General features: G+C 44.1%; 1 protein-coding gene across 1 annotated transcript in view; it reads right to left on the bottom strand.

Annotated features, from left to right (window-relative positions):
• LOC120448506 (protein dachsous) overlaps positions 1-27,211 on the bottom strand; it is a 67,423-nt gene that overhangs the window by 17,480 nt on the left and 22,732 nt on the right. The window contains exon 3 of the mRNA XM_039630543.1: positions 205-877. Coding sequence (XP_039486477.1) covers positions 205-877 — 673 coding nt within the window. The remainder of the gene's footprint in view (positions 1-204; positions 878-27,211) is intronic.

Here is a 27,211-nt window from a genome sequence, read left to right on the forward strand (position 1 = left end):
TTCGGAAACGTATTTTATCTGCACAATTTGCAAATAAATGTTTAGGGCATTAAAATATTTATATTTTCATTAAATTGTCCTGCTTTGTCCTAAATTCCTTTATGCATCATGAATGCATATTTCGGTTTCCAGATCAATGAACTAATTAATGCGCTACCCAATATTAATCGAATCTTAAGGATAGATTGTACACATATTACTTACCGATATCTCCACTCGCAGCTATCACAGAACCCACTACCGTGCCCCTCGGAATGTCCTCCTTCACGTAGTAATTGTATCTGGCCTTTTCGAAGATCGGGGGTCGCTGCATGGCGTCGATGATGCTTAGAAAGACCACGGCGTCGGCATTGCTCCTTAGATTACCGCCATCGGTCGCCGATATATTCAGCATGTGCATGGGCTGTGTTCGAACGGATAGCATATCCGGACGGACCACGAAAATCTCACCAGTGGATCGATCAATCCGGAAGATTCCCGCCTCGTTGCCAGCTACAATCCTATACGAGACCTGGCCGAAGTTTCCGGAATCCGGATCCGTGGCCACCACAGCGACAATCGGAGTACTCGAAGCTTGAGTGGGGGCTTTCGGGGATTCTCTGAGCGATACTTTGTATTCCCTGGGATAGAAAACGGGACGGTTGTCGTTCACGTCCGTCAGTTGCATTTTAATCATGGCAGTGGTGCTCAGACCCCCACGATCGGTGGCCAATACGGGGAATTCATAGCTACTCCTCCGCTCGAAGTCAAGTTCGCCGGCTATGCAAATCTCTCCGGAAGCGGAGCGCACCTCGAACTCGGTTAGGTGCTTGAAGCCCTCGCCGATGGTGTAGTTGACCATGGCATTTACTCCACAATCTGGATCACTTGCAGAAACCTAAAAAACAAGGAAAATAAAACCAATTAATATAAAGAGGTATTCGTTATAAAAGCTTTGCGTATCTTGATTGTTTGTGATTAATATGTGTAGCTCCCAAAAAAATAAAAATTTTAAATAAATTTGTAATGCCCATGAATATTATGTGCATGGTTCGGCTCTTGGTTGTATTTTGCATATACGTACAGCTACAAATGAAGTTGTCAAAATTTTAATTTGATTTACAGGCACTGGCTGCCGTGGGCCTTCGGGGCTCCCGTTCCGGAGCTTATCTCCGGACCCTGTTCAGGGCTTAATTTGGCAATTTGTTATGCTCGATCCCGAGTGGAGGCCTTCCGCCCCCGAGCCTTCGTATCAGGCGAGTGTCAACTTAAGTTTGAGCCGAAAAACCGGGGTGAATCACTGGCAGAAAGGTTGAAGATTGCTGGGAAATGGGAGCAATGCCTCCACTTAATGGTAGCCAATTAGTTGGCATTTTGCGTAATCGACATTTGCATTCTGATGGCTGTCTGCGAAGGAAAGAAAAGGAACTGGGAGTGCGGGGGCAGACATCGATCGGATTTTGACGCCAACGAACAAGCCAAGAAACCGGCAATTAAAACTGTCATTATTTCAACTTAAATGGGAGGCAGGGAAAGCGTTTCGCTTCCCTCCATTGAAAAACCAAACGAGTAAAGGCAGGGCATAGAGCGTCACGAATTACATAGTAAACAAGCGAAAGCAAATAATTTGAATTAGCTAAAATTATGTGAATAACGTTTAACGACCAAAATTAAAAAGTTTGTTAAGCCCTATAACAATTTTTATTATGTTAATTAACGAAGCATGAGCACTCTATACCTATTTTTTTCTCTGTGTATTTCAAGCCCTTCCCCAGGCGTAACTTAGAGTCCATGTTGATATGCATTTAAAGCTAAACGTGTCCGGGATCCCAGCACCCAGTTGTTGGGCTGCTCTCGTTGAATTTCAGCGCTAATTACACTTTTTGTAATTCTGGGTACTGGCTGCAGGGACTCGGACAGAAACTTGGCGGAGATCAGCTTAGATTGTGGCTGCGACTAAAGACTTTCAATGAGCTGAGTTGGGCAGCAGTTTAAACTCGTTTAACCCGGTCGGTGAAATTGTCACCAATGAAATGGCCGGGGGCAGTTCCAGTCCTGCGGTGGGATATGGGCGCGAACTGGGCCGTCGTCAGTCCAGAGATTGGCAATTTTATCTGTCAACAACTTGAAAGTTCTGTGTGCAACTGTTTTCGGAACGCGGGATGCGACAATCTGAAGGAGGAGGCGGCAAGGGTATGGTGCTAAATAAACGTACGCCCACACGAAATGAAGAGGAATCAGGGGTCGTGGGCTTGGAAGAAAAGAGGCAGGCCATCTGCACTTAGAGAAGAGTATTTAATAAGTTTTATTACTATCGCACCTTTAATTTTTTTTAGTGCGATACAAAACTCTTTGAAATTTTGAATTAATTTGAAAATGAGGTAACCCTTTCCCTTTTTATAAAATATTTCCTACCCCGCCTGCGGTTATGCCAGCTGCATAAACAGGCAGGAGTGAAAGGCAAATCGAATGGAAGGCAGTGAATCCCAAAGTCAAAGCCAAGTGACATCTTCCAGGCAGCCAACAAGAAAAATAAAAATCCGAATGCGAACAATTGAAGTTCGTTTGCCCAACACATATGTGTGGTTTGAAGCAGTCAAGAGTTATTCATCTTTGTCAGCACGCATTTCTCACACTCTCCTGCAGGTGGGGATGCTTAAAAGGGGGTCAGGGGAGCAGGCGGGGCATTCAATGACCAATTATGGACTAACAAGGCCTCCAACTCCAACAGCGACTGCAGCTCCAACTTCAAAAGTCCCAGCTTCTGCTTTCGGCTGCTGTTGATGTATGCAAATAAGCTGTCAAAAGTAATTTCATTCAATTACCTTATTTAACGTAAAAAAGCCAAAACGAGCTAAGACAGAATAAGAGATGGTGATAAAGTGAGAGGGAGCGGGTGACGGGGAGTTGGCTCAAACCAAAGCAGTTAACAACAAAAGGATGAAGATGATTGCTGGACCAGAACGATCTTCAGCAGCCATGCGGATGTTCGTGGTTGCATTTTGATTAACACTAGTACACTGAGAAACCAATCCATTTAACACTGCCAATAATTGATTTAAAGTTTGAACAACAATTTGAAATGCAAAAGAAATGTAATGCATGTAAATGTAAAGGGAGAATAACAAGCACCAACAATCCTGCGTGCATTTTTTCTCGCAGTGATAATGACACGACGTTAGCAACAGAGTAAAGTCACACTACAGTTCTGGCTAATAGAAGTTGGCCAAATGTCGGTCGTGTCTTTGGTGCGGATTATCGCCGAGCCGAGTGGAGTGAGTGGCACAAACTGAAGCTTGGAGTGTCTGAATCCGAGGGCAGCGAACAGTTTTGATAAGACATCCCCGGTGCAGTGAACTTTGAGACTCTGAAACTCTGGCTCTCTGAGACTTAAACTCACTTCGCGAATCGCAGCGTGCGGCGGCTTGCATACTTCTTATGCAATTTCCGGCAGATGTGGATGATTTAGCTGGCCCCGCCGCAACGACCAATACGAAAGGTGGCTGATGAGAAATGGCTACGTGCTCACAAGTGCCGCGACCGACTTTATTTTACTCAGCGATTTAGTTTGAGCACCTCACTTAACACATGAGCTGGACCCAATCGTCATCAATCCTCTGCCAATTCCAATGCAAATTCGATGTGAAATCAATACGAGTCCACAACCCAATTGTCGCGAAGAAAGTGTTTGCCATGTGGTGGGCGTCGTCGCTGAGGTTTCACTGTTCCATTCCATGTTTGGCTAGAGCAGAAAGCGTAAAATGTCTGCGGTTTTTGAACAGATCACAGTCCCCACACGGGAAAGAAAACCTCCGACATTATTAGGATTTAAGTTATTTTACGTGTATGCTATTTGACATTATTAATTAATCCCACTATATTAATTATCTTTTTTTTCAGTGCGACTCTTCTGCGCCTCTGCGGTTTTATCTAACAGGTAAGTGACCAGCAATCGATTTAGTTATAAAGACATTCAGACCGCTGAGACTGCTGAGGGCTCGGCAATGAAGTCTCTTCTGCGCACCTGGATCCTCTGCGGCGTGTGAAGATTTCACACCTTTGCCTTGATTAGTCACGGCCTTCGCACCTCCCCGAACTTCCCGAACTTTTTGCGGGGCCTCCACATGGCAGCTGATTTATGTTGACGCCTTATCAGGACCCCTCAATATTTATTGCAATTTTTATAAATTATTTTTACACTCTCTCAAAAGATGCGCGCAAAGAACTGAAGATTTATATGTGAGCAGATGTGATGGGGCCGCACCACCGGGAAAGTGGTGCAGCGAAGGGGCGGAGGGCGTGGTGGTGCTGTGGTGGTGTGGTGCTGCGAGAGGTGGGAACGATCTATTTCTGTTTACTTTCTGCGGCTCGGTCTGGCCTTTCCCCTGTTTTTGTTGCTCTCTCTGTTGTCGCTGTGCATCGTCAAACACCAAAAGGCAATTCTAACAGTTGTTGCACCGCTGCTCCACCAGTGTACCACCAATGCACCACCGCTGTGCCGCTTGTCGTGTTATTAGGAATTTTTAATTTTCCGGTATAGATTTCTGACTTGTACTCGGTTGCGTTCTCTACGCTGCAATGTTTTTGAACACGGAGAAAAATGATTAAAAGGCAAATGTACAAAATGTGTTCTGCATAATTATAGTAAGCCGCCGGTCATATAATTGCGCAGTCTATTTAAATTTCTTTTATCCTATTCCTATAAGCTAAGGATCAAAATATTACTAATTAGTTAATTAGTAATAATTCATTTCTCCCAGTGTCACGCTTTTCTCCTTGTGTTCTGCCAGAACTCTGCTCCACCTTGTCTCTGAGTGGTGCAGAGCTGCAGTGGTGCTGGGGCATCATCAAAATGCATCTAACAAGGTTGTTAGGTGTTAAATAAGTCTGCTTAAAAATTTATCTTGTACATTTCTTCCTTCATTTGATTTATGTTTGCTGGCACTTGGCTGCAGCTGTCTTCTTAGCCAATGCCCATTACCCCGATGCCACGCCCCCCTTACGGTTACGTTTACAGTTCAACTTTTGAGGCGGACTAAGCCTCAACTTTTGCTTTCGCCGCTCCGAGAAAAACAGCGTCTATTGATAAATCAAAATACCAATAGATGCGTGAGCAGGGTGGTGCGGAGAGGCGCATGAGTGGGGGAGATTCAAATTTACCCGCTGGCCATGGACTTGACTGCAAAGCTGCGAGGATGTGTCTGCAAATGGCCAAAAACATGCGAACAACACAGCACAACTGGCCAGGGAAAAGGAGAAAAATGTTTTTGAAAAAAATCGCGAGTGGGGGAATGAATGCGTTTCTTGTGTTTTAAATGCCTCTCCGATATTTCCACTGCAGCTGCAACAAACTGGCCGCACCACCCGCCTGGATCTCCTCCTCTGCCCCTGACGTTGCCGCTATCCCTGCCCCAATCCCATCCTCCGATTCCAAACTCTGAATCCAACTATGACTGCGATGATCGATCGTTGTACAAGTCCATGAACGTTTCCCGCTGGAATGCGCGTCGATTACCTGGCATGAGTTCGGGTATCTGCTAGAGACAAAGTTCGTGAACTTGAATAGTCTGTTTCTGTTTGGTGGCCAAAAGCAGCCAAAGAATCTTTAGTTTTGGCGTTAAAAAGTGTGTCCATATCAAAGGGAAAAATAGGAACAGTGCCATATTAAATGTTATGTGAATGTCAAGTTTGATTGCATCGTAAACAGGAAGATGGAAACGTTTCCTACTCTTTAAAGTACGTATATTTTTTATATATGGATTACTAGCCCTACCAGGTGAGTAAAGTGTTCTTTCTTTTTGGACATAAATTGTATTTAAAATTGCATTTTCTTGCGATTATTTTATTAACCCTTGAAGTTAATCAAACATTGCAGTCTGATTGAATTTTACTCCCATTCTTCTTATAGCCTTAGGGCCATTACTCTCTGTTCACGTCCCTTTTTTTATTCCCCTAGTAATCGGAGGCGCTAATCAATGCCTTCCTCATTAAACTGCAGTTCCTTCGGTGGCAGATAGATGCAGTTGCAGCTAATTAAGTTGGATGCACGCTCCAAAGATTCTGGCCTCGCAACGTTAACGAGTTGCCCTTTCTCCACGCCCCTGTGCCTGTCACCACCTACTACTCAGAGGCGATTGCACCCACACATGGAATGAAATCAAGAGCGACAGGAAGTCATGCCCATGACAACAGGCAACTTCTGCCACTCTAAAGGAGGAGCCCAAGACATGTGGTCCAGTCCGGGCAATAAAGCATTCTAATTGGCGCCGCTGGAAAGGAGGCAAAGAAGGTTACTCTTGGGCTGATAGCTTTGTTGCAAAAACTTCCGGAAAGAGTAGCCATTTGCGTTGTTAGGCATAACAATTGTACAATACTATGATTTTTATATAATTTTAAAAAATAATTGTGGGAAAAAAGTTATGATGATGTGCATATTATATTGACAGATCTTCGGCTGATAAACAGCTATTTTTTTTCTTTGTGTAAGTTGCCAAGCCTAATGGCCAACGCTCGCGACTGCGCGACTTTCCCCAAAGTGGCACCCAAAGTAGGAAATTGTCAATGAGTTGTCGATGGCCATAAAGCGCAGCACCACAACTGGGCCACACACAAAGTGGTGCACACAGACGAGGAACGACCATAAGCTCAGTTTGCTGATCGGATCGGGCCTTTAGCTAAAAGCCAGGCGATAAGAATCATGATCCAGCCCTAGACTCCAGCGACTTAACTCCATTACCCGGTGTTCCGTGTTCTGCAAACTCCCACCACGATCGCTGAATTTGAATTTGGACTCGATTTCGTCCGCCCACACATGGATCGTCGATTCCCGATTCTCAATTCGCGATTCTCGACTCTCAATCCGCGATTCTCGATCGCTGATCGTTCGTTCTCTAGGCCAATAACAATCACAGTCTTCTGGGCCACGCTTCTCCCTGTGACTCTGCATAAATTCTGCGGCGCACAGCCGGAGGAGGACTCCTCGCCAAATTGAAAATGTGAAGAAGAGCGCATAAATTTATTGAGATTGTGTAAATATTTGCCCGGAATTGAAATGTGGAAATGGGCAGGCATGGAAATTCACCTAGAACTGCTGTAGAGGTGGACCAATAAATAAAAGCCCTCTATTGTTTATGTTTCTTGGACTGTTTATAACTTATTTGAATGCCGCTGATTTCAGAAACGCATATTATTCGGTAACATATGGCATGTTTGGAAATTCTGTATATTCAAAATGTGTTTATAAAGGTGATCTTGAACTGAATGGAGGACCAGTGCGGGCTCTCACTGCTCTAAAAATGACAGACCAATTAATTAGGCAGTATTTTGTTTATTTTATTCACAGCTAGCACTTATGCACTTAGCTGCACTCACCGCAATTCGGTTTGATTTTATTGTCGCCGACTTTGGTCACTTTCGATCTTGGCTTTTTGTCTGCAACTCTGGCTTTTTCGGTTTGCCTTCCAGTTTGGGCTCGGACTTGGGTTTCGGTTTCACTCTTAGTTCGGTTTGATAAATGCGAACGGCAAGCACGTAAAGTGGACAACTCTCTGTACATGGCAAGTGCCTGGATCGCGGATTTCGGATCTTGGATCTTGGAGCGGTTAACGGTACCGGGCATACTTGTTGTGGTCCGTGTGTCCAATAAGTTAATCAAAAGTTCAACTCCAACTGCATTCGATTGGATTCGATTTGCTTTTTGTTTTTGTCTGCTGGCTTTGTTTCGTCCGCTCGCCCGTGCAATTTGAATTTGCGTAATTTAAAGCAATTCCAGTTAGAGGCGAAACGCACCCACACACCCCACCGAGCACCACAGAGCAACCTATCCACCTAACCACCGATCCACTGAGCCGTTCCACTATAAGTCTGGCCGATCCTCCGCTTCCCAGCGGGGCCAAGAGCCGCATAAATCAAATCGCAAAGTGGTCACAGCCAAAGTCGAGGCGGTGGTAAACTGTGTGGAACATATGTGTATTTGCAGGAATGTGGAACGCATGCGGTGCACAGGAAGAAATTTCGTAGGCAGTGGATAATTTGAAATGAGGGTACATATAAATACATTTGTTTTATTTCTAGCCTTGGCAGTTATTGCTATTGGTTATATATTGCATACTTTTAGACATCTGAATTGTATATTACAGTTCTGAAGTAGTCTGTTTTCATGGGACCGCTCCCATGTAACCCATTTTTTCTCAGTGTGTGGGCTCGCCCGGCGATTTATGCGATTTTAAATATCTATTTTGTTGATTTTGGTAACCTGGCAGCAGGTGGGACTCGCGAAGTCAGGCTGCGAAGTGGATTACTCGGAAGCAGGCCAAGCGATAACCGCCGAAATTAATTATGATTGTGGTGCGGTGGTGCAGGGTGGTGCGGGGTGGTGCGCGGCGTCTGGGCAAATTGAATTTCACTTCATGGCCCGTCGCCTCGAAGTGTTTTTCAATGTTTATTTGAAATATTTTGCTCCATTAGGCAACCGCCAGGTTGGTTTTCCTCTTTTTTTCACTTAAATGCATTATGCAAACTCTGCAATTAAGTTGCCAGTCTCCAGGCTCCAAACACCACATCCCGAATGGTGCCGTTTTCCTCCCGTTGGTGGTTTTCCAGTCTGATTTATGTTAATGGTACTGGGGGCGGTGGGCGGAATGGGTGATCGCAGGGGGGAGGATTTGGTCTCGGGGCGTGAGTTAATTACGCGCTAACAATGACAAATGTTGTCTCGCTAATCTGCCGCAGACTTCGAACTGTCCGATGGGTTCAATAACCCAGACTGGACACTGCCTATGATCCGTTTCCAGGGATCTGAGACCCACGGCGGACATTCCATCGGGCAGACAAACCACAAGACCACCGCAAATATCAATTTTATTCCCGCCATCAAGTGATGATGTTGTGTGTGCTGACAATCTTCTGGATCCAACCGCAAAAACACGCGGAAACACAATCAAAATCGAAATCATCATCATGCTCGGGTCCACTGTGTGCTTTGACCGCAAGAAGCACATGGAAACTGCTATCGTAATAAAAATGGATGACTACACAGAGAAAAAGTGCTATTCGACTAGAATTTCTTAAAAATCATTCAATCAAGATTATAAGTATTCCTTCGTTTGAGCTGTGTAATCCTAGAATATTTGCCTAGCAACCGCAGACGCAGGTCTCCAGCCGTTCCAGCCATCTCTCGAAGATCACTTTCACTGGGCTTGGAATAGCCAAGTGCAGCTGCTGTTTTGTGATTCTGATGCTTAGGCTGCTGGCGGGCATAAATTGGCTAGCGCTTTGTAGTAATGCAAATATCTCTTTGTTGCCTGCGTTGGCGACCCCCTGCCAGTCGAAGTTTTGCTTGGCGAGACCCACTCTTCTGTGCAGGCGATGCCCATGCCGATTGTCTGTGGCTCTAGCTGTCTGGGTTTCTGTTTCTGGTGCCAGCCATATTTTTTCTTGCTCATTTTTGGGGCTCCGTTAGCTACAAACGAGTTACAAACACCTGTCATTACCCCGGGAAAATGCCGGGGCAGTCGGGCAGAGTTTGAGTAAGAATTGCATAAGGCCGAGGCTCTAGTGCGGCTCCCATTTGGCCGCGACTTGTTTATGAAAATGATAAGCGGACCCGAATTTATGGCCAACAAGCGCAGCCTCATAATTGGTACACGCCGTTCTCCCATCGTAATTGTCTCGGCCAGCGTTTCTTTTTATTGTGAGTATTGTGAGTGGGAGGTGAGACAGAATCTCCAGTGAACCCAGTCCCACAGTCTCAGGCTCCTCATCATCGCGTCCCACAAATTACAGGGAACAAGGGACGGTGGACTGCTCCCAGTGGAGCGTTTTGCTGGTTATGCAATGCGCCGAAAAACTCAAAACTCGTTGCTGTGCCTAATGACGGAAATATAATGTGCGTTAAGATCATCGTCCCCTCTCCCCATTTTAATAAACCATTTTTTCAATTAGGCCGCTGGAGAGCACTAAAAAATAGCAAAGTGGTGGACAAAGACGACGCATTGGTAAAAGGCGAGCTCAGATTAAGTGGAAAACCTGGCTGAGTGGATACACAAAACTAGTCTATATATCCAGAGCTTAATTTGCAGTAAAAAAGTATTCTGTATATGTTACTTACAAAATTGTAAACTTTAAAATACGATAAAAATGTTTAAATCCGTTTGAGATCACGAAATGCTATCTTAAGCATATAATTGCTATTGCATAAGAGTCAATAAAAAAGGAATTAAATAAGTAATTTTGAGTCACCACTCCCGGGATGAAACCGACTAAGTGAGCCAAAGTTCCGCTACGATAATAAATCAAAAATTGAAATTAAATTGCTGATTGACAGTAATTGCGATTACGGAAAAGGGGAACTAACCGGAGTGATCAATAAAAAAGCGATCAGAGTGGAAATCTAAACCAGTATTTAGTCGCAGTAGTTATGAAGATGCTTTTAAATAGATTTTGACAGTTGGATACCAAATGGCATCAAGCTGATTAGCGTGTGGGAATATCGCGGTTTCAGGAAACTCTCTGTGAAGAGGTCAGTATTGCATTGAGTAATTAATCAGGACTCCTCAAACGCCGACCGACAAATATGGGAAAGTTGATTTAAGCGGGAAGTCGAAGAAACAACTTGGCGCTTCAATTCATTTGTGGACACTGCGTTTATTTCGCCATTTGTCTGTTTTTTCGGCAAACTTTCAATTAACGAATTGTACTTTCTATTTGCTAGTTTCGGAGTGCAATGCAAATGGCCTTTATTGCTCAACTTTCCGGCCAAAAAGAAAAGAGCAAACAAAGCGAATCCAAACTGCAAACTGCAGTCCAATCGCCTTCGCCATCCCAAAAGTTGCCTTCGGGTTCGAGTTGGAGGCCAATTTTGGTCAGCGATGCGTGACTTGGACCATGTCGTGTTGTTTTTGCTGTTGTTTTTCTTGGGGGAGGAAGGGGATTCCATGGGCAGCACCCCCTGTCAGGAGATGCCAAAATGCCAAAAGAGCCACAGAGTCTATAAACAAATTTGGTCAAGCCAAAATGGAAGCCTTTTTCGAAGTGATTTATGCTAATTACGAGCAGCTTCAGCCCAAAAGCGACAGCAGCAGCACAGGAAAGGGCGTTTAGCAAACAATTTTCCGAGCTTCCAACTGCATGGAAGCCAAGCTACAAAGTGCAGACAAAAACCAAAGCCTGAAACAAAAACAGATTGTGCCACATGTGGGAAACTCGACAGCGTCGACTCCAAGTATAGAAAAGTAATTTATTTAGTGACACGCCCATTCCGATATGAAGGTTTTCCTTGGCCCGAGACCGAAACTCATACTCCGACTGGTCACAATATATAATTAAAATCAAAAGGCCAGATGTTCCAGCACAGAGAGCGAAAGGAATGCCGGGTAGATCAGCGACTCAGAAAGATCGATAGAACCTCGAAGACGGTTTATTCTTAGAGAGAAAACAAAGAAAACCAAGGGCGCAGATTGCCAGTTATTAGCGGGGAAGAATCTTGGAAATCCCAGTGCCTGGCATTAAGCCAATAAGTTGTAGCCACGAAATTGCAAAGATCAGGGAGAAGTGGTGAAGTAAGTGCCACGAAAATTAGCAGAAGCCCAGGATTATGACCATGAATATTTATAGAGCCAATGTGCGTCTGAAGAGATGACACACTGGAAAAAAAAAAACAATCAAACAGATATTTCTACAAATTGTACAAACTTGAAGTGATGTCAACCTATTATAAACGGAAGGATGGTGATTATTATCTCCTTTTCATAAATCAAATGCCTCAGAGTGTTTACAAATTGTTAATTTCCCATCATCGGTGATCAGAGATCAATTTATGAAGATATAACACTTTCTCAGCCCATTGAGGGCATTTTCCGCAAGTGTACGATTCCTTTCTCAGTGTCTTAAAGCCATGCGTGGCCATAAACCCGAGTTACGTGGTAATGGGGAATCCATTGGGGCAGCACTCGAGCCAAATTACTGTACTTGCGATTGATGGGCAACGGCAGATGGAATGGCAGATTGGAAGTACAGCGAACATAAATGGGGTATATGGGGAGGCAGAGGGATTGATACCATAAAGATATCAATAAACGGAAAGAAAGTGTTGCAGGGCAGGTGCACCAAAACGGAGGTGTACTCGAACAAAAATTCATTCCGAAATTGAAATTCCTCGCCTGAGTTCGACAAGATCTACGATAATCTCGGACTCTTGCCGCCCCCTAGAAGCATAAAAACCTATATGGAAGAAGCTTAAGAACCTGAGAAGAAGAAGGGATAGAAGCAATCGATCGCTGGTAATTACCTCTTGCTATCGATCGATGGCTAAACAACTTTTCTAGATGATTTTTCGAGGCCAGGCAGGCAAAGGGAGAGTAGTAGTTCTCGCTTCATAGTCTCAAGTGTTTGATGGTACTTAAAAAACTACATTAAAAAATAATAACAGCAACCGATGCCGAAGTTTATTGAAGCCAGATAAGTGATCTTGTAATCATCGGCCGGCCAGAGAGCAGGCCCAAGAAAACAATAAGAAATAAAGCCAGGTCGATGAGGAAGACGAAGAAACGAAAAGTTTAAAAGTGGTCAGATCTCCACTCCATGGAGTGTCTCCATCTTGAGACCTACATATTCACCGCATCCACACGTTTGTGTGTTGTGTGTGGAGTGCGTGTGCACCGAGGGCTGACTGTAGCAGATGCGAAGGTGAGTTCCTGGGCAACGGGTATCAGGTACAAGGCATAAGGTGTGTATTTGCCATAATTTGCCATAGCGGACACATGCGATAAAGCGGGAGGGGCATAAATGAAAGCGAAGTCGATTTGGGCCAGCAGGATCGAACAATTCAAACTCCGCCATCAGAGTCCGACTTAAACTTCAGTCTCTGACAACGGCACGTCATCATCAGCAGCATCGTCAAGCTTGATGGGCACTCACTGGAAAAGTTACACCACAAAAAATGCAGAGGAAGAAGTTCAAAATTTCGAAAGTTGTAAAAGTTGAGCACCAATTCAAAGCAACGCTATACCAGAAAATAATTTGGTAAGATGTGGACACTAAACTGACAAAAAAACGGGACGAGTTATGAATGAAATACCACTTTTTCTCTGTGCATTAGTAACATTACATTTTTGGGGGCTGAATAAATATTTTTGCTCCGTCAGATAGCAATCACAGTTTGGATATACACACATTTTGGAATGTAGGAAGCTGAGAGGCTGAAGACGCTGATGAGGGATGATGGAGACGTAGACGGCGCTCTCATGTGCGCTAAAATTGAACAAAATCATCAACAGTGATCGACATGTGAGTCAAAGTTAATAACAAAGGCAGCCAAAAGGGAGGGAAATGCGGAAAAGGAAGGAAGGATGGTCTGCGGAAAAGGGGACTGGAGCCAGTCTGGAAACTGAAAATACGAAGAGCGAAATGATTTTTAATAAGCGATAAAGCAAAACTGCTTATTGGCTCCTTCTCCAGGTTGAGGCTGATGCTGAGGCTGAGGCCGCGAAGCCCAAAGACAAGGGCAGGAAGGTCTGAGCAGCATATATTTATGGGGATCGAAGATCTCGGAGGCGGAAGATGCGAGAGGTTACCCCTTGAAGGGGCTCCAAATTATATTGAAAGCAAATCGAAAAGCCAACAGCGGCTGCTGCCAAGGGAATTTTTCGTTCGATCATACTCATCATTTTTGAAATTGCTTTCAACACCAGTTGGCAAGGTGTGGTACACAGAGGGCTCCCCTCCCTTCCCTTCCCTTTCCATCCGTTCCGTTCCTTTTCTTTAAAGTTGGTGCGTAAAATCATCAGCAGAGACGCTTTTCTGAGGGTGAGCAGGATTTTTTATGTTGGGTGTTGCCCTCTCGAAAAGTACGCGAGGTTCGTTAGGCGGTAAGTAAGTGGGTGATGCCCGGGGAAGAGGGTGTTCTTCCAAGTTCGAGACGCGACTTCTGTGATAAGCATTTTGCGTTAATTTGCGCGAATGTGGCCTAATGTGAGCTACCTCCTAAAAAAAAAGGGGGGTGTACGATCCACCCCTTCCAGATGCCTTATCGTTAATTGGGGAAAGCGTTTCGGTCTTATTTCGTATTTTAAGCAAATAATAATTAACCAGAACAAAAGACTCAGGCGACGAACTTGACCAAGGCAGTTCGGATATTTTTATCTGTCGAAGATCAGCTCAGCCGTAAATTGATTGACAGTTAAGGTAAATCATTTGTGCTGTCAATCTGGGCGGGTTTGTGGGTCCTCGCAAGGGTAAATACAAAAGAACCCGCCTTGAGCATGAACATATACACACACACAACTGACAATGATAATCAAGTGTTATGCTAAAAATCTTTCGGATGCTCATTCAGCTGCAAGTAGGAACCTATAAAAAGGGGTTTCGGCAACATGGGGGAAAGCAGTGGGCCCAAGACAATGCGTACAAATCGTTGACAAAAACGTATAGTAGCAAAAGGCAACAAAAATAAAAGCATATATAAGAGAACAGATCAGCAAAGAAGGGTATAAAAGGAGCGGAAGAAAGGTGAGGACGCCATTCTATACACGGTCAAAAATGCGGTTGCATTTATGTGTTTTTCTATATGTCGAGCCAGAGATCCGCCTTATTAATTAAACTTTTATTCAAATGCTTTATAAATGTTAAGCGATGATCTTGCCTAATAGTGACCGCTATCGCAGTTAGGAGAAGTTGAATTTGTTTAATTTCCGTTTCATTGGCTTTTGGTTGTGTGTAGCCTTCGGCGTCTTTTGGTCCGGGTCCCTGCCTCCATCCCAATCGCAGCATTTGCCAGTTTTCTGTTTCTGTCCCATAGCCCAAGCCTTCAGGTCTACATACAGATCCAGGTCTTGTTCTGGTGTCTGTCTTTGTTTGCAGGGCCCGCGAGTCAAGAACGCGGCGCATCCTTGCAGCTATTTTGCATACCAGACTGCTGCCCCTGCCAATCCCCATGCCCTGGAATCAGTCAGCCATGCGGCTTCCGAGCGAAAAGTCCAAGAGGCAGTCGAAGACGATGCTATCCCTACGATAAGAAATTAAATTAACGAGATATGTCAACGATGAATTCATTGCCATGGCTTAAGCGCAAATGCCGCCATTCTTGAGCGACCCCGCCGCCCCTCTTCGTGCAGCCTTTGTCTTCGTTTGTCCTTCGCTTTGCATTTTATTCAGCGTTCCATGGGCAGCGATTAGCTTCGCTTTTTGGCATTCGCATTGAGCTTAGACCCACATGGACATTCAGTCAGTCAGGGATGCTACAGCTACAGGTACAGGTACTACATACTACAGGTAGCCCAGGTATTACGGATCCCTATTCTGTTTTGCTGATGCTGTTGCTGTTGCTTTTGAGGTTGCTCTTGCTGCTTCTGGTCCTTTCAATGTCAATGTCTGCCATGGGTTTTGCTGCCATTCTTCAATATAATGACATCACAAAAGCCCCAGGAATCGGCCAAGGGTGAAGGGGCTTCCACGATTTTAATCACATTTCTTTTGAATTAGATGCGAACTTAGCCTCAACTGTTTGTACGCCTTTTCATGAGTCAATCACTTGGCCCTGTTCTTGCTCCTCTGGTGACTTTTTCGCTTCTTCGATTTTTCGCTTCTTTGCATACCCCCAAAGAGTTTCCGAGAAGAGGCAACCGCTGTGTGGCTGCAGTTGCATCTTCCTACCAAAAATGTATATTTTATTTCCAATTCAATTTAACAGTTTCGCGACTCAGCATTCGCATTCAGATTCCCTTCGCGGCCGGCCTTTCGCTTTTCACGGATTCTCGGCTTCTTGGGAGCTAAAAACGCGGCAGAGAACTGTCAGCGCAGGTGAATTTATGTGCCCATACCCAGCTGGACACTAAATCATCGGCCGTGGACTCACGGATCGCGAATCTCGCCTTGCTCCTGTCGCTGCTTCGCTGATTGTCCCCGGATACCTGGTTATTTTTCTAGGAGTCCCATCCCCCTTCGCTCCCGGATAAACTCTTTAACCCGGCCCCGATTTTCGATTTTCGAGACACATGTTCGAAAGGAGCAGCTTGCGAAACAGCGCGTCCAATGCAAAAGCTGGCTACGGGGTTAACATCATTATTTCACCTTCTAATCAAAATCTGCAACATTGTTGCAGTGTGCATTCGGGAAAATCTGTGCACTGCACGAAAAATAGATGAGAGAGAGCACAACTGTGTATACTTTCCTGAAATATATTTCAAATATATGCAAACTTTCATAGACCATTTTCTTCCATAGCTGTAAGTCGATGATATGTTCAATTGGCGGCATATCCTTTTTATACGTTCTGTTTTTCAAAGTGGTAGTCGTTAACCGAAATCTTTAATGACGTTACCAATTTTATAGATTTTTTTCTCACTTTGGCTGTAGTTCAGTGCACAAAAACTTATGAAGGTAAAGAGAGTCTTGTTGGGCGGGTTTTGCTCAGAGTTATTTCTTTTTTTGGGCAAACGGCGGCGCCTTTGCTCGTTAAATGTCAGAAATCGTTGGGCCTCTCACGCTTCTTGGCTCTGGGTGATAAGCTGTGATCACCTCGTGCTGTTTACTGCGATTTAATAGGGTTTAGGGGGGCAGTGACTGAATTTTTGGGGAAAAAACTGGCTGACCTAAAGCGCGAACTGCTCAATTGTGTTTGGCAATCTATGTCATATTGTGCTGCATGATGAAGACATTACCGAAGGGGGGTAATGCCAACATACCCTGAACACATCCGAGCCCTGGTAGTCGATATACGTATACTTTTTGTTACCCCTTTCCCCGCACTTCATTAGCGAGCAATTTAATTTGCACACACACTTAACCGCCAACTTTGAATACAACTTGGATGCAGGAAGTGGTTGCCTAGTACTTGTACTCCCCCTTATTTGCACACCCCCTTTTGCGGGCCCCCTTGGCTGGTATCTGCAAGATTTATCAGCGAGGATGCCACAGCTGGAGTTGTCTTCTTCTTTGGCTGCGGCTATTTAGGCATGAGCATGGTCAACAATTGTTCAGGTTTCCTGCCTTATAGTCCCTCTTCCATCTGCAAACCCCTTCAAAAGTCCCCGACTATCGGGTTTGTTTGTCTGTTTGCTTTTGGTTATATTTACTAATTGAATCGACACCAAAAATGTAAATGCAACAACAAACAACGCGCAAAACTGACAATGGCGCAGGATGAGCAAAAAGGGGCTTACCAAAGGGGCTATCAAAGAGCACGGAATTGGAAGACTAGTTTCACCTTGGGGCAAAGAGGCAGATGCGGCAGTTGGAGTTGCATTTCGCAGTTGCAGTTGCAACTGCATCGCCAGAGCTTTCAGCTAGCCACAGCCAAAAGTAAACAATGAGAAAATTTATGTTAGTCAAGTGCGTTTTTCAGCGGAAAATGAGAAAAAATACTTGCCAGGGTCGGTCGTATATAAAACTATCGCGCGTAACGAGGTTTTACTTTGAAGGAGAGATACAGTGACCAAAGTTGAATTGGAAATACCACACGGATTAAAAAAGACCACGATCAATAACAAAATCGCAGTTTTCCTAAATATTTATGTAAATGTAAGATATATATTGAGCATTTTATTAGTTCGTATATTTTCATATTGATGTAATTATTTGATTTAAAATCTCGTCACTAATTTATCCGTGATTATTCCAAAAGATATACGAATATTTCAATCTAAGATCCTAAGACCACATTAATAATTTTTCCTCCAATTCTGGAAGTGTACTGCAGACAGATGTCGCGATTACAGAGGAGAATAGTAGGGAGCAGCGACCGCTTTGACTGTAGATACTGTCAGGCGCTGGCGGATCGGTTCAGATTGGATCGAATGCGAACGAACGGAATAACTTCTAACTGTACTTCAAGTCCAACTCGCAAGGCCGCTGGCCAAAAGGAAAAGCGGGGGGACTGCGGTCGTGGGGCCAAGACACGCAAAACAGGCATCAATCATGCGGCATATCAACCGCTGACGTAAGGAGCGGATGGTGGTGGACCGGCTCGAGCGGGAGGAGCATTGGCAATTTGAATGAGGCGACACCTCTGGGACGGGAAACTGGTCTCTTGTCATAGGCAAATCATATCTTCTCGCCCGTAGAACCCGAACGAACACCTAGAACTGAGAACAAGAACGTCGGTTATGGAATAACAGTTTTCCCCGTGGCCAGATAAGGTTCGCCTGCCTAATGAGGCGGCGGCTAATTTTGAGTCACTCTCCCTGAAGAACTCTCCGGTGGGAAGCTTTGATTCTGATTCTGCTGCCCACAGATCTCAGACACAGGAAGACGGAGCTATAGCCACGCCGCCAGTCACGCGAAATGCAAATGCAGGTTGACAGTGGCAGCTGAGAGGAATTCCGAACTTGGTAAGGCGTGTAAAATAGCTAGCAGAAGATCTCCTTTGGAGCCACCCTCCCTGTCCAAAAGTTCGACAACCCAAAATGGGTAAAATGCCAGAGTACGAAAAATCTGCTAGAATTTGCCATTTTTGGTCTTGGGTTAAACATTTAGCCATTTGGTTTCTTTGTCTTGTACTTTGTCCACAATGCAAAATATCACCATGGATATACCAACCTCGTGTTGGTAATTACAAACATGGCCGAATCCAAAACGAAAATACCCAATGCAGAGGCACTGCAAAAATAAAGAATGAGACGTGAACAATGCTCTAAAATTGCTGGATGAATTCGAGACTAAATGACTTATTGGGGTCGGTTTTGTTTTTCTGTTTCTCTTGGCTACTTCTTATAATAATAAGAACTCACCCACAAGCTATTGTATCCTAAGAAGTCGGTGTCTTGGGAATCACACACAAAGAAAAATATTATTACCTTGTGACACATTAATTATAAATCGGTATAAATAACGTATTATCGGAATCGGATTTTCTTGATATTATAATACGTCAACAATGAAATCTAACGATCGTCGTAGCTTCCCAATAAACACATGGCCTTTTTAAGGTGCCACGGTATTTTTGCAGTGTTGCAGTGTTGAATGAATGACCGATTGACTGACTGACAGCATTTCGGACCTCGGAGAAGAGCACTCAGTCACGTCATCATCATGATGGCCATGGCATGGCATCCGTGGCAGTGACCAACCAACAGCCAATGGACTCTGTGGACGAGGGGCGGTGCAAGAAGCCACGATGATGGCGTCCCCGTCCCAAGTGAGCCAACTGAACCACCACGGGCGGTTCATACAGCAGCCCACCGGCACCACCAAGGAAAGTAACTCGGTATTCGGTATTGTCTTTCCTGCACGAGAATGTAAAACAGCAGCGCAAAAAGAGCTGCCATATAGCAGCAAAAAATGACGAGCGAGGCAGACGAAGACAGGAAGAGGGAGCTCCAGAAAATGGCTTCCAATTTCACAAGACTTGGACTGGACTTTGTTTTTGGGTCGGCTCCTAAGATCATCATCATTGGACCTCAGCTCTCACCTCATAAACACGGAATTGGGACGACTCTGGCGAAGAGGGCGTGGTCTTGTATTCAAGAAAGAGAGAATTGCTCCAAAAATAAATAAGGGAAGAACCATTCTCGGCTACGAATTACCAAACGAATCGAAAGTGACTTGGCCAGCAACTTAATTCGCCATTCATCATTACACTTTTTCTCTGACCATTTGGTGAAACCCATTTTGCTCTCTGCCTTCCAGATCCAAGTTTTGTGAAAGTGGAAAATACTTAAAGACAACGTGGTATGACAAATGCCGTATGCTGATTAAGCGTATAAAATCCGAAATTAATTAGGCCCTGAAATTAAATGCCCATAGATTTGGCAGGGTGTTCAATGCTACCAGTAAGCTTTTCGATTTTATGGCTTCGATTCGAGTTGGAAGCGTGAAAGAGTTATTAAAATGAGTCGTGAGTTGGTTATGCTGGGACTGATGAATGTTTAACCAGGTCTCAGAGTTCCCTACTCATCAGGAAGCAAGGCCTAGAGGTGTACTAAAAACTTATCATGAAACTTATCATGGAAGTACAAAAGAAACAACTACGCAGAATATTGGACTTTCATACTAATACTTATTTCACATTATATCGTGTATATTTATTCTTCCATTCCAAATGCATGCGCCTTAATGGTGGCTGAAATTACCGAAATGTTATGTTGTCATAAATCTATCCAGCTCCTCCCCCATTTCCTGTGATGGATTTTCGATATTGGATGGGTGAAGCCTTAGAAAGCGGCACCATTGCGTGCGACAGCACTTCGTCAAACGACACGCCCACACAAGCAGTTTGCCTACGTTTTTCGGTATTTGCCGGGGCTAGCAGAACTTCTGAAGTGAGCAATTACCGACTACTCATTTCACTAAACGACAAATGGTTCACCCACCACGCGGAGGAAGAGAAGTGCTGTCAAAATCGCTGACAGCAGAAGTTTGCCAGAAAGCATTTCTCCAAGCCCCTCTTTGCAGCCGATAAGCCTGGCCTGGGTATTGAAGCTAGATTTCTGTGATTTAGTTAACCGAAAAAAAGAGAATGAAATAAAAGCCCCGGGAAAACAACGAGCCAAGACAAAGAGACATAAACGTCCACCCACTTGTTGCTGTTAAAGTGTCAGTTACAATGGCTGCAGCCCATTCCCCATTCCCCAATTCCCAGTGGTAAATGGTAGCAGTAAGCAGTTACCAGGCACCTCTGAGTAGTAACTGCTGGGAACTTTGGCTCCCTCGCCTGTAAATATTTGGCATTTCAAGTTGGGGGACTATGAAATAAAGCCGTTGTATGAGGATCATGTATGTTTTTCTCGCTGGAGGAGCAGGAGCAGAAGCAGGAGATGCCCCATCCTAGCTCTACGATGTTACAGCTTCGGCAGCTCAAATTACAGTTTGCACACCCCCAGGCAAAGAAGTCACTGTGACTGGGATACTGCGAGGAAGTGGCAGATCAGCCTGGGCCACCAATTGCAGTTGGCACTCAGCAAAATAACAGGGCAAAAACGGGTTATTAGGTACAAAATATTAAAATAATACAATTTGTTATTTGACGAATATCGAGTAGAAATATCTTACATTCGTCTACATGCAAACACTTACTAGCTATATGTTGCCTGTAGAGGTGCTTTGACTTCCATTCAACTAAGGATACATAAGTGGTTCCTGGTTCCCCTATTTTTTATTTCCAGTGCTAACTGCCTCTTAGACGGGAAGGTCTTGGAGTACCCCTTATCCCCTTTTAAACTTCTGACCGCTGGCTTCGTTTGTTTCTCTGCTCTGAAACACTGGAGCTTCACCAGAACAGCACCAAAAGACTTCCGTTGTCTAACGGTGCTTGTGGTTGCTATTCTCCGCCTTTTCAGCATGACAGGCGACACTTTTATGTGTCACTGGGTTAGTTACGATCTTTGGAGTCCCCCAGGGACCTTCCACAGAGAGACCTCCCTGGGGCACAATTATGGTTTTTCGGGCAATTAAAGCCTAAGCCTCTAACTTTGAAGCGAATTTACCGCGCTTGAAGAGCCCAACGAAATTCCTTTTCTAATTATTCACTCTTAGTTCGGGTGCATTCTGCATTCACTCATTACACGCATATTAAAATTTATTGCAAAATTTCTATAGTCATTTCTCATAGAAGACGAGTAGCCGCCGTTCGAGCAGTAGGAGCTGCAACAGCGTACCATCTGCTGATGGGAAGGAGCACCCTCCTTACCTGTCCTGCGATCAGATCCTCCAGCATTTTTCCACTGCCCATTGCTTGTGCAGTAATTAAAGCGATTCAATTTTCTGATTAGTTCGCCATGGCCATGAACGCACTCCTTTGGTTGGTGGTTGCCAGGTGAGTTTTCAAGGAGTTGCCCGGAGACGGCGACGGAGATGGAGATGGAGACTCGGGAACTGAACCTGGGCTCTTTAACTGGCCACTGGACTGGACCATAAAATGCAAAGAGCCAGCAGCACTTGCTGTGAGAAAATGTTGCAGCTAAGGGGACCAGGTTGTTCGGGTTTGGCTTTTATCAGGGAATTATGGTTGAACTTTTCATGTGGAAATTCAATTGATTTTCATGCTGAATGCATAGCTTAATGCGTAGTTTAGTTATAGTTAACTTCCATGTCAAATTGCCAATTGATTTCAACCAGTTTTGTATATATGTTTTATATTGACATCATAATATCTATTCACTTCTCAGTCATAAAAATTAACTTTGCACTTGGGTCATAAAAAAAAAAAAGAAGACTGCAAATAATTTTGCTTTTCAGTTAGTTTTACAAGTTTCTCTTCTCTCGTTTACCAAAAAAAATGGTTCAGTGGGAAAAATGGTCATCAGAGCTAGAAATATCGTTTTGGTATCAACTTTGGCTATGTGACAGAATGTCACTATCATTTGTAGCTCCATTTTCATGAATGATCTCCCTTTTGTTAGATTTTAATTAGGAAATTCTCTTCTTTGTGGCGGTTCGGACTTCACTGAATGACATTTTTGTGCGCTCGCCTCGTTGCATTTCAATTCACCGAAATCGCGAAATTGCTTCGATCGTGTCACCCAAAATGGCTCCACGATTGCGTAACCCTGTCCAGGTAGCCCAACTCTTGTCTTTGCCTTTTCCGATTTCATTCAGGCTCTCAGGCCAAGAGCCACTCATTCATTGGAAAAACTGTGAAAAACTCAATCAATAGCAGAAATACCGATGCGTTGCTAAATTGCCATGCCATTTTTCCGTCCGAAAATTGAAATGCCGATAGCTCAAATTTCCAACGACACTTTGGTCCGCTTAAAAAGTGGAACTTGCCTCTTGGCTAATTTCCAAATTTGAGTTCGAGGCGAGCAATAAATTACGCACAGTTCGCTATGGTTCGGATTGGTTTTATTTCTTCCATGCTAACACAAACTAATGAGCACTTTGGCATTTGGCCTGGCCTATCGGGGTCTTTAATAAGCATTTGACTTGGCCTACGTCCCTCCTCCCATTGGGGAGAATTTATTTAGCAGTTTTTGGGGCGTCCCAAAAAATGGCAGAAAAAAATTCTGCCGATCGACAGCAACCGCCAGAGCCCCGGCCACTTTTAATAATTAATTGAAAATAATAAATTTATGACAGATTTTCGACTGGCGCTTGTCCGTACCCCCTTTTTTCCCCATATGAGTGGATCGTGGCTAACGGATTTTGTGGATTGAACAACGAAATAGGCGAACACATTTTTAATTAAAGCATTTGCTCGATTCGGCGGGACAACCTGCTGTTTTCCACTCGATCCTGTTAGGCCCCCCATTCTAAGTATTTAGTGGGTGTTCCGATTGTGGAAGACTGGCCGCAATTTATGATGGGGGTTGTCCTCCAATGCTTTTTCTTGTACAGATCACAATCGAAACGAATATAAACAAAGGACAAGTAGCATAAAGCTTATCTGAATAATAGGCCTTGCATTCAACCCAATGTAAAGGCTCAAAGACTGGAGTTTTATTCTGGAGTTTCTACTCGTTCGAATATAAATTTCTCTAATTATCTACCAGTCAAAGAGATTTAGCCCAAAGGCACTCACTTACTCACTTTCTTCGGATATGAATAAATTGTGGAATGGAACTGGGAACACTCATTTGCTCATTTGCATAGCGCTTCTCGATTGGGGCACTTCTCCGAGTCGTAATTTAGATTTCGATTTTGTTTTTTTAATCAATAGATGGCGAACCCAAAAGGGGACAAAAGTGGAGAAGACTCGGGGAATCCATTGCCCTCGAGTCTGTCTGTCCAAATGTTTTTGTTGGCATTTCGGCCCAATAAATTTTCCCTCCTGTTTTCGTCTCTGGCCCTCTCTGTTTGCCTCACAGAGCTTTATATCGGCGCAATTAATAGCAGATTATGCAAATCAGGTGGAGATAGATGATAATACGTTAGCTGCGTACGACTTGCCGTTTGTTTTAGCTTGGTGTTTTATCATCGAAAGGTATTTTGGAGGAAGTTGACCCAAAATCTAACTATAACCATCATTATCGCGTTCTTTGAGGAATGGGTGGATTGGCCGGCCGACTGAATGTAGTGCGAAATTGAAAATTGTCTTGGGCCGTATTTGTAGATTAGGCGCGTAAATCGATAAGCGAAAAGCAATTTCCGATTGGACTGAGTTATGTGCCACACGATTTATGAATGGCGGGGGGTGGAGTGCAATTTGCAAGACTCGAGGTGCAGGAGATGATCAGCGTCGTCGAGCTGGAAGTGGAAGTGCACCTTGGTTGGACAAGTGCAGTAGAAGCAGCTGCTGTCGAAAACTGAGGCAGGGCGAATAATATAGAATTAATTAAAGATGGTAAAGATAATTGATTAGGCACAGGCGATTAATTCATGCCTCGTTTGCCTTCGATCAGATAGGAACGAGAGAGAAGTAACTAGCTTGTAATTGTGACCGGGGCATCTTAAAATCCATCAACTCCCAGAAGAAATCATTAAAAATAATAAGCAACCAGATAAGAAACAGCATTTTTATTTTAAGTTATATCAAATCTTTCATTCGACGAGTTACAAGAACCCAAATAAGAAAAAAACATATGCAGTACCCAAATAAATAAATGATCTCTACGTGTCATCCTTTTAAAAGGTAAAAATGCTAAAAACTTGAGAAGCATTCACATCTCCATGTATCAAATCTTTTAGCTGAAATCGAATGGATTGTTGAACCCGCCCAATGTTGGGGTCCTCATTTGCCGGCATATTACCAAACAGCCTGTGCTGTGCAACTGTTTAACTAAACAGCTTCCTATCCATTTCCCCCAAACCCCTCCCCCTTTTTCGACGGGCTCATAAAATTTTGCATATTATTTGCCGACTTTTTGTTCTGTTCGTAGCAATCGGCGAATCCACTGGGTGAATGGGGGACTGGGGGACACCGCCCCGAAAGTTATGGGACGCTTTGAGCAACTTGTGTGGCTCCTGGGGAAAAAAGCAGGGGCTGGGGGAAATGCATTTCCATCGGCAATGTTGTTATCTTTTTACTGCAAATTATTAGTTTTTTACCGCTGACGACAAAAAATGGACAGCGGCCGCAAAGAAGATGAAGAGGCGGGGGAATCGGGACCGCCGTAGCAGCCAACAAAAGAAATAAAGATCCAAAGACGATAATTAAAACTCTAATTGTATGCGCTACCGCCGACTCGTAAGTCGTAAACTTCGGCAGCAAAAAGCAAAGGACCAAGTGGCATGCTGTGAGCGGGAAAACATTGTCAGTTTGCCAGGTGGTCAGATCCTGAAGATGCAGATGCTACAAAGTAGTTAACTCGCCTTGAACTGGACATAACCTTAATTTCAAAAGCGGTGTTCGTTCGGCTGCCTTTGAGACCCACAATGGACAGCCGAAAAATAAATCAGTTATGTTATTCCTTCTTGATGGAACCTTAAACAGTATTCTTTTTCACTCTTTAAGTACTCGTTAAAGGGTTAATGTAAAATCCGGATGTATTCTAGTAGAAGAGAAGTATCAGAGAGGGGTTTTCTATTTTATTGTCTTGGGATTAACCTGTCTATATAATAAAACGAAATAATAATGAACAAAGAGAGTCTTGTTAAAATAAAATATCTAAAGCTCTCCCTCGATTAATCTACGCGTGTTGAGCAAACCGCAGAATGTCTTCTATCTGAGTCTGAATCTGGCGACACCCAATCCGAAGTAGAGAATGCTTAAAGGCCGCTTTGATCTTCTGCAGCCGAGCGCAAAATCAATTCGTCTATACCCTTCTAAGGGAACAAACGAATGGAGACCCAGATAAAGAGATGTGGGCGGGGGGTTTCTTTGCAGCCACTTGTCTCGTTTTGCTTTACATGCAAGCTCGCATTGTGAGTTTCGCGGTTAGCTCTGCGATCCGAGCACTTTTGGTTTCGTAGCTCTAGGTTATATTTAATTTATCCGCAGCCGTCTGGCGTTATTTCCGAATCGAGAAACCCGATGCTGTCTGGGGCCAGGCAAGTGAAACAGAGATTCTCCGAGTCGGACAAAAGTTCCAATTGATGGACACAATAGCAGACGGCGACTGAAATTCCCCTGGCTCTAATTACGACCTGAAATTGTCTTATTTCGCATCATAATTTGATTGTAATTTTTGGCCAGACATTTGTACCCACACAATCGGAATCGGATGGCCAGCACAATAACCCCTCATTATAAGACGTAGAATTTCTCCACATTGTGGGGATAAAATAATAATTATATCGAAGTCTTCACTTGGTTCATTCTTCAAGACCCTTTTCTTTTTGGCTCCCCATTCTGGGGGTAATTTCAGTTTTAATGCCCTGCGATCCCCTGCATTTGTTTACAGCATGATTATTGCGTTGATGAAGCTAATTATATAGTGCAAAGAGAAGACGCAACAGTGAGGAAGGAGCTCCCCCCAGTGGAGATGAAATGTGGTTGTCAGGCGATTTGAAATACGAGGCAGACGATTGCATAACCTCGCAGCGGGACAACGGTATCGCCATCCTGATCACACAGATACGAATGTGAATATGCTGTCCAGTTCAATTTTCATATGCAGCGATTGAGGCGGGCGATAAAGAACGCTGGCCACAACTCTATCGATAGCAATCGATGTCACATTTAATTCATTGTTATGGCCATCATAAATCTACAACAGAGGGGCGTGGGTTTAAAGGGGGATGGGTTTCTGGTTGCTGTTATTAAGGCCAGCATTAATAAAAATGTCAACGCGGCCATAAAGCGGGAACTGGCCATTAGGGCACCTCTATTTTCCTCTCTTTGGCTCAAATTCCACCTTCCTGTATCGGGTGAATCTCCTGAAGCACCCGTTTCACCCGCTCCTCGATCGTTTTCATTAGTAGAATTTAAGATGCACATAAAAGCTCACGCACAGATGCATTCCGAGAGGTTGGCTGGTTGGTCGCGAAGTGAGCTGTGCAACCAGCTGTGCATGAGCCTGGGACTAGATATGATGCACCAAAAAAAATTGTTGTGGAAATTTCAGATTGAGTAAATTATGCATCTGCGAAAGTAGTAAATCTGAAGAGCTCGAGTTTTACCTTACACTAAATCATGTTTTTTTCGAGGTCATGTCTATTTTAGGCATTAGTTCTCTACTTTTTTCTCGGTGGAGTAACTTATAAGGTTCCTGCTCTATCCCAAAGTTCCCCTGCCTGTTGCTGCTCTCGATAGAGTCCGAAAATATTTTAATCCCCGACTTGATTCCACCTCGTAAAAGCACAGATAAGTACTGAAAACGGATTAGCTTATGGACGCATCCTAAACGGGCGTAAAGGTAAGGTGGTGAGGTGACCCTAGCCGAACCACTTTTGAGTGACGTGCAACAGCGAGTGAACATGGCAC

This window comes from Drosophila santomea, chromosome 2L, assembly GCF_016746245.2.
Source record: "Drosophila santomea strain STO CAGO 1482 chromosome 2L, Prin_Dsan_1.1, whole genome shotgun sequence".
Taxonomy (NCBI): domain Eukaryota; kingdom Metazoa; phylum Arthropoda; class Insecta; order Diptera; family Drosophilidae; genus Drosophila; species Drosophila santomea.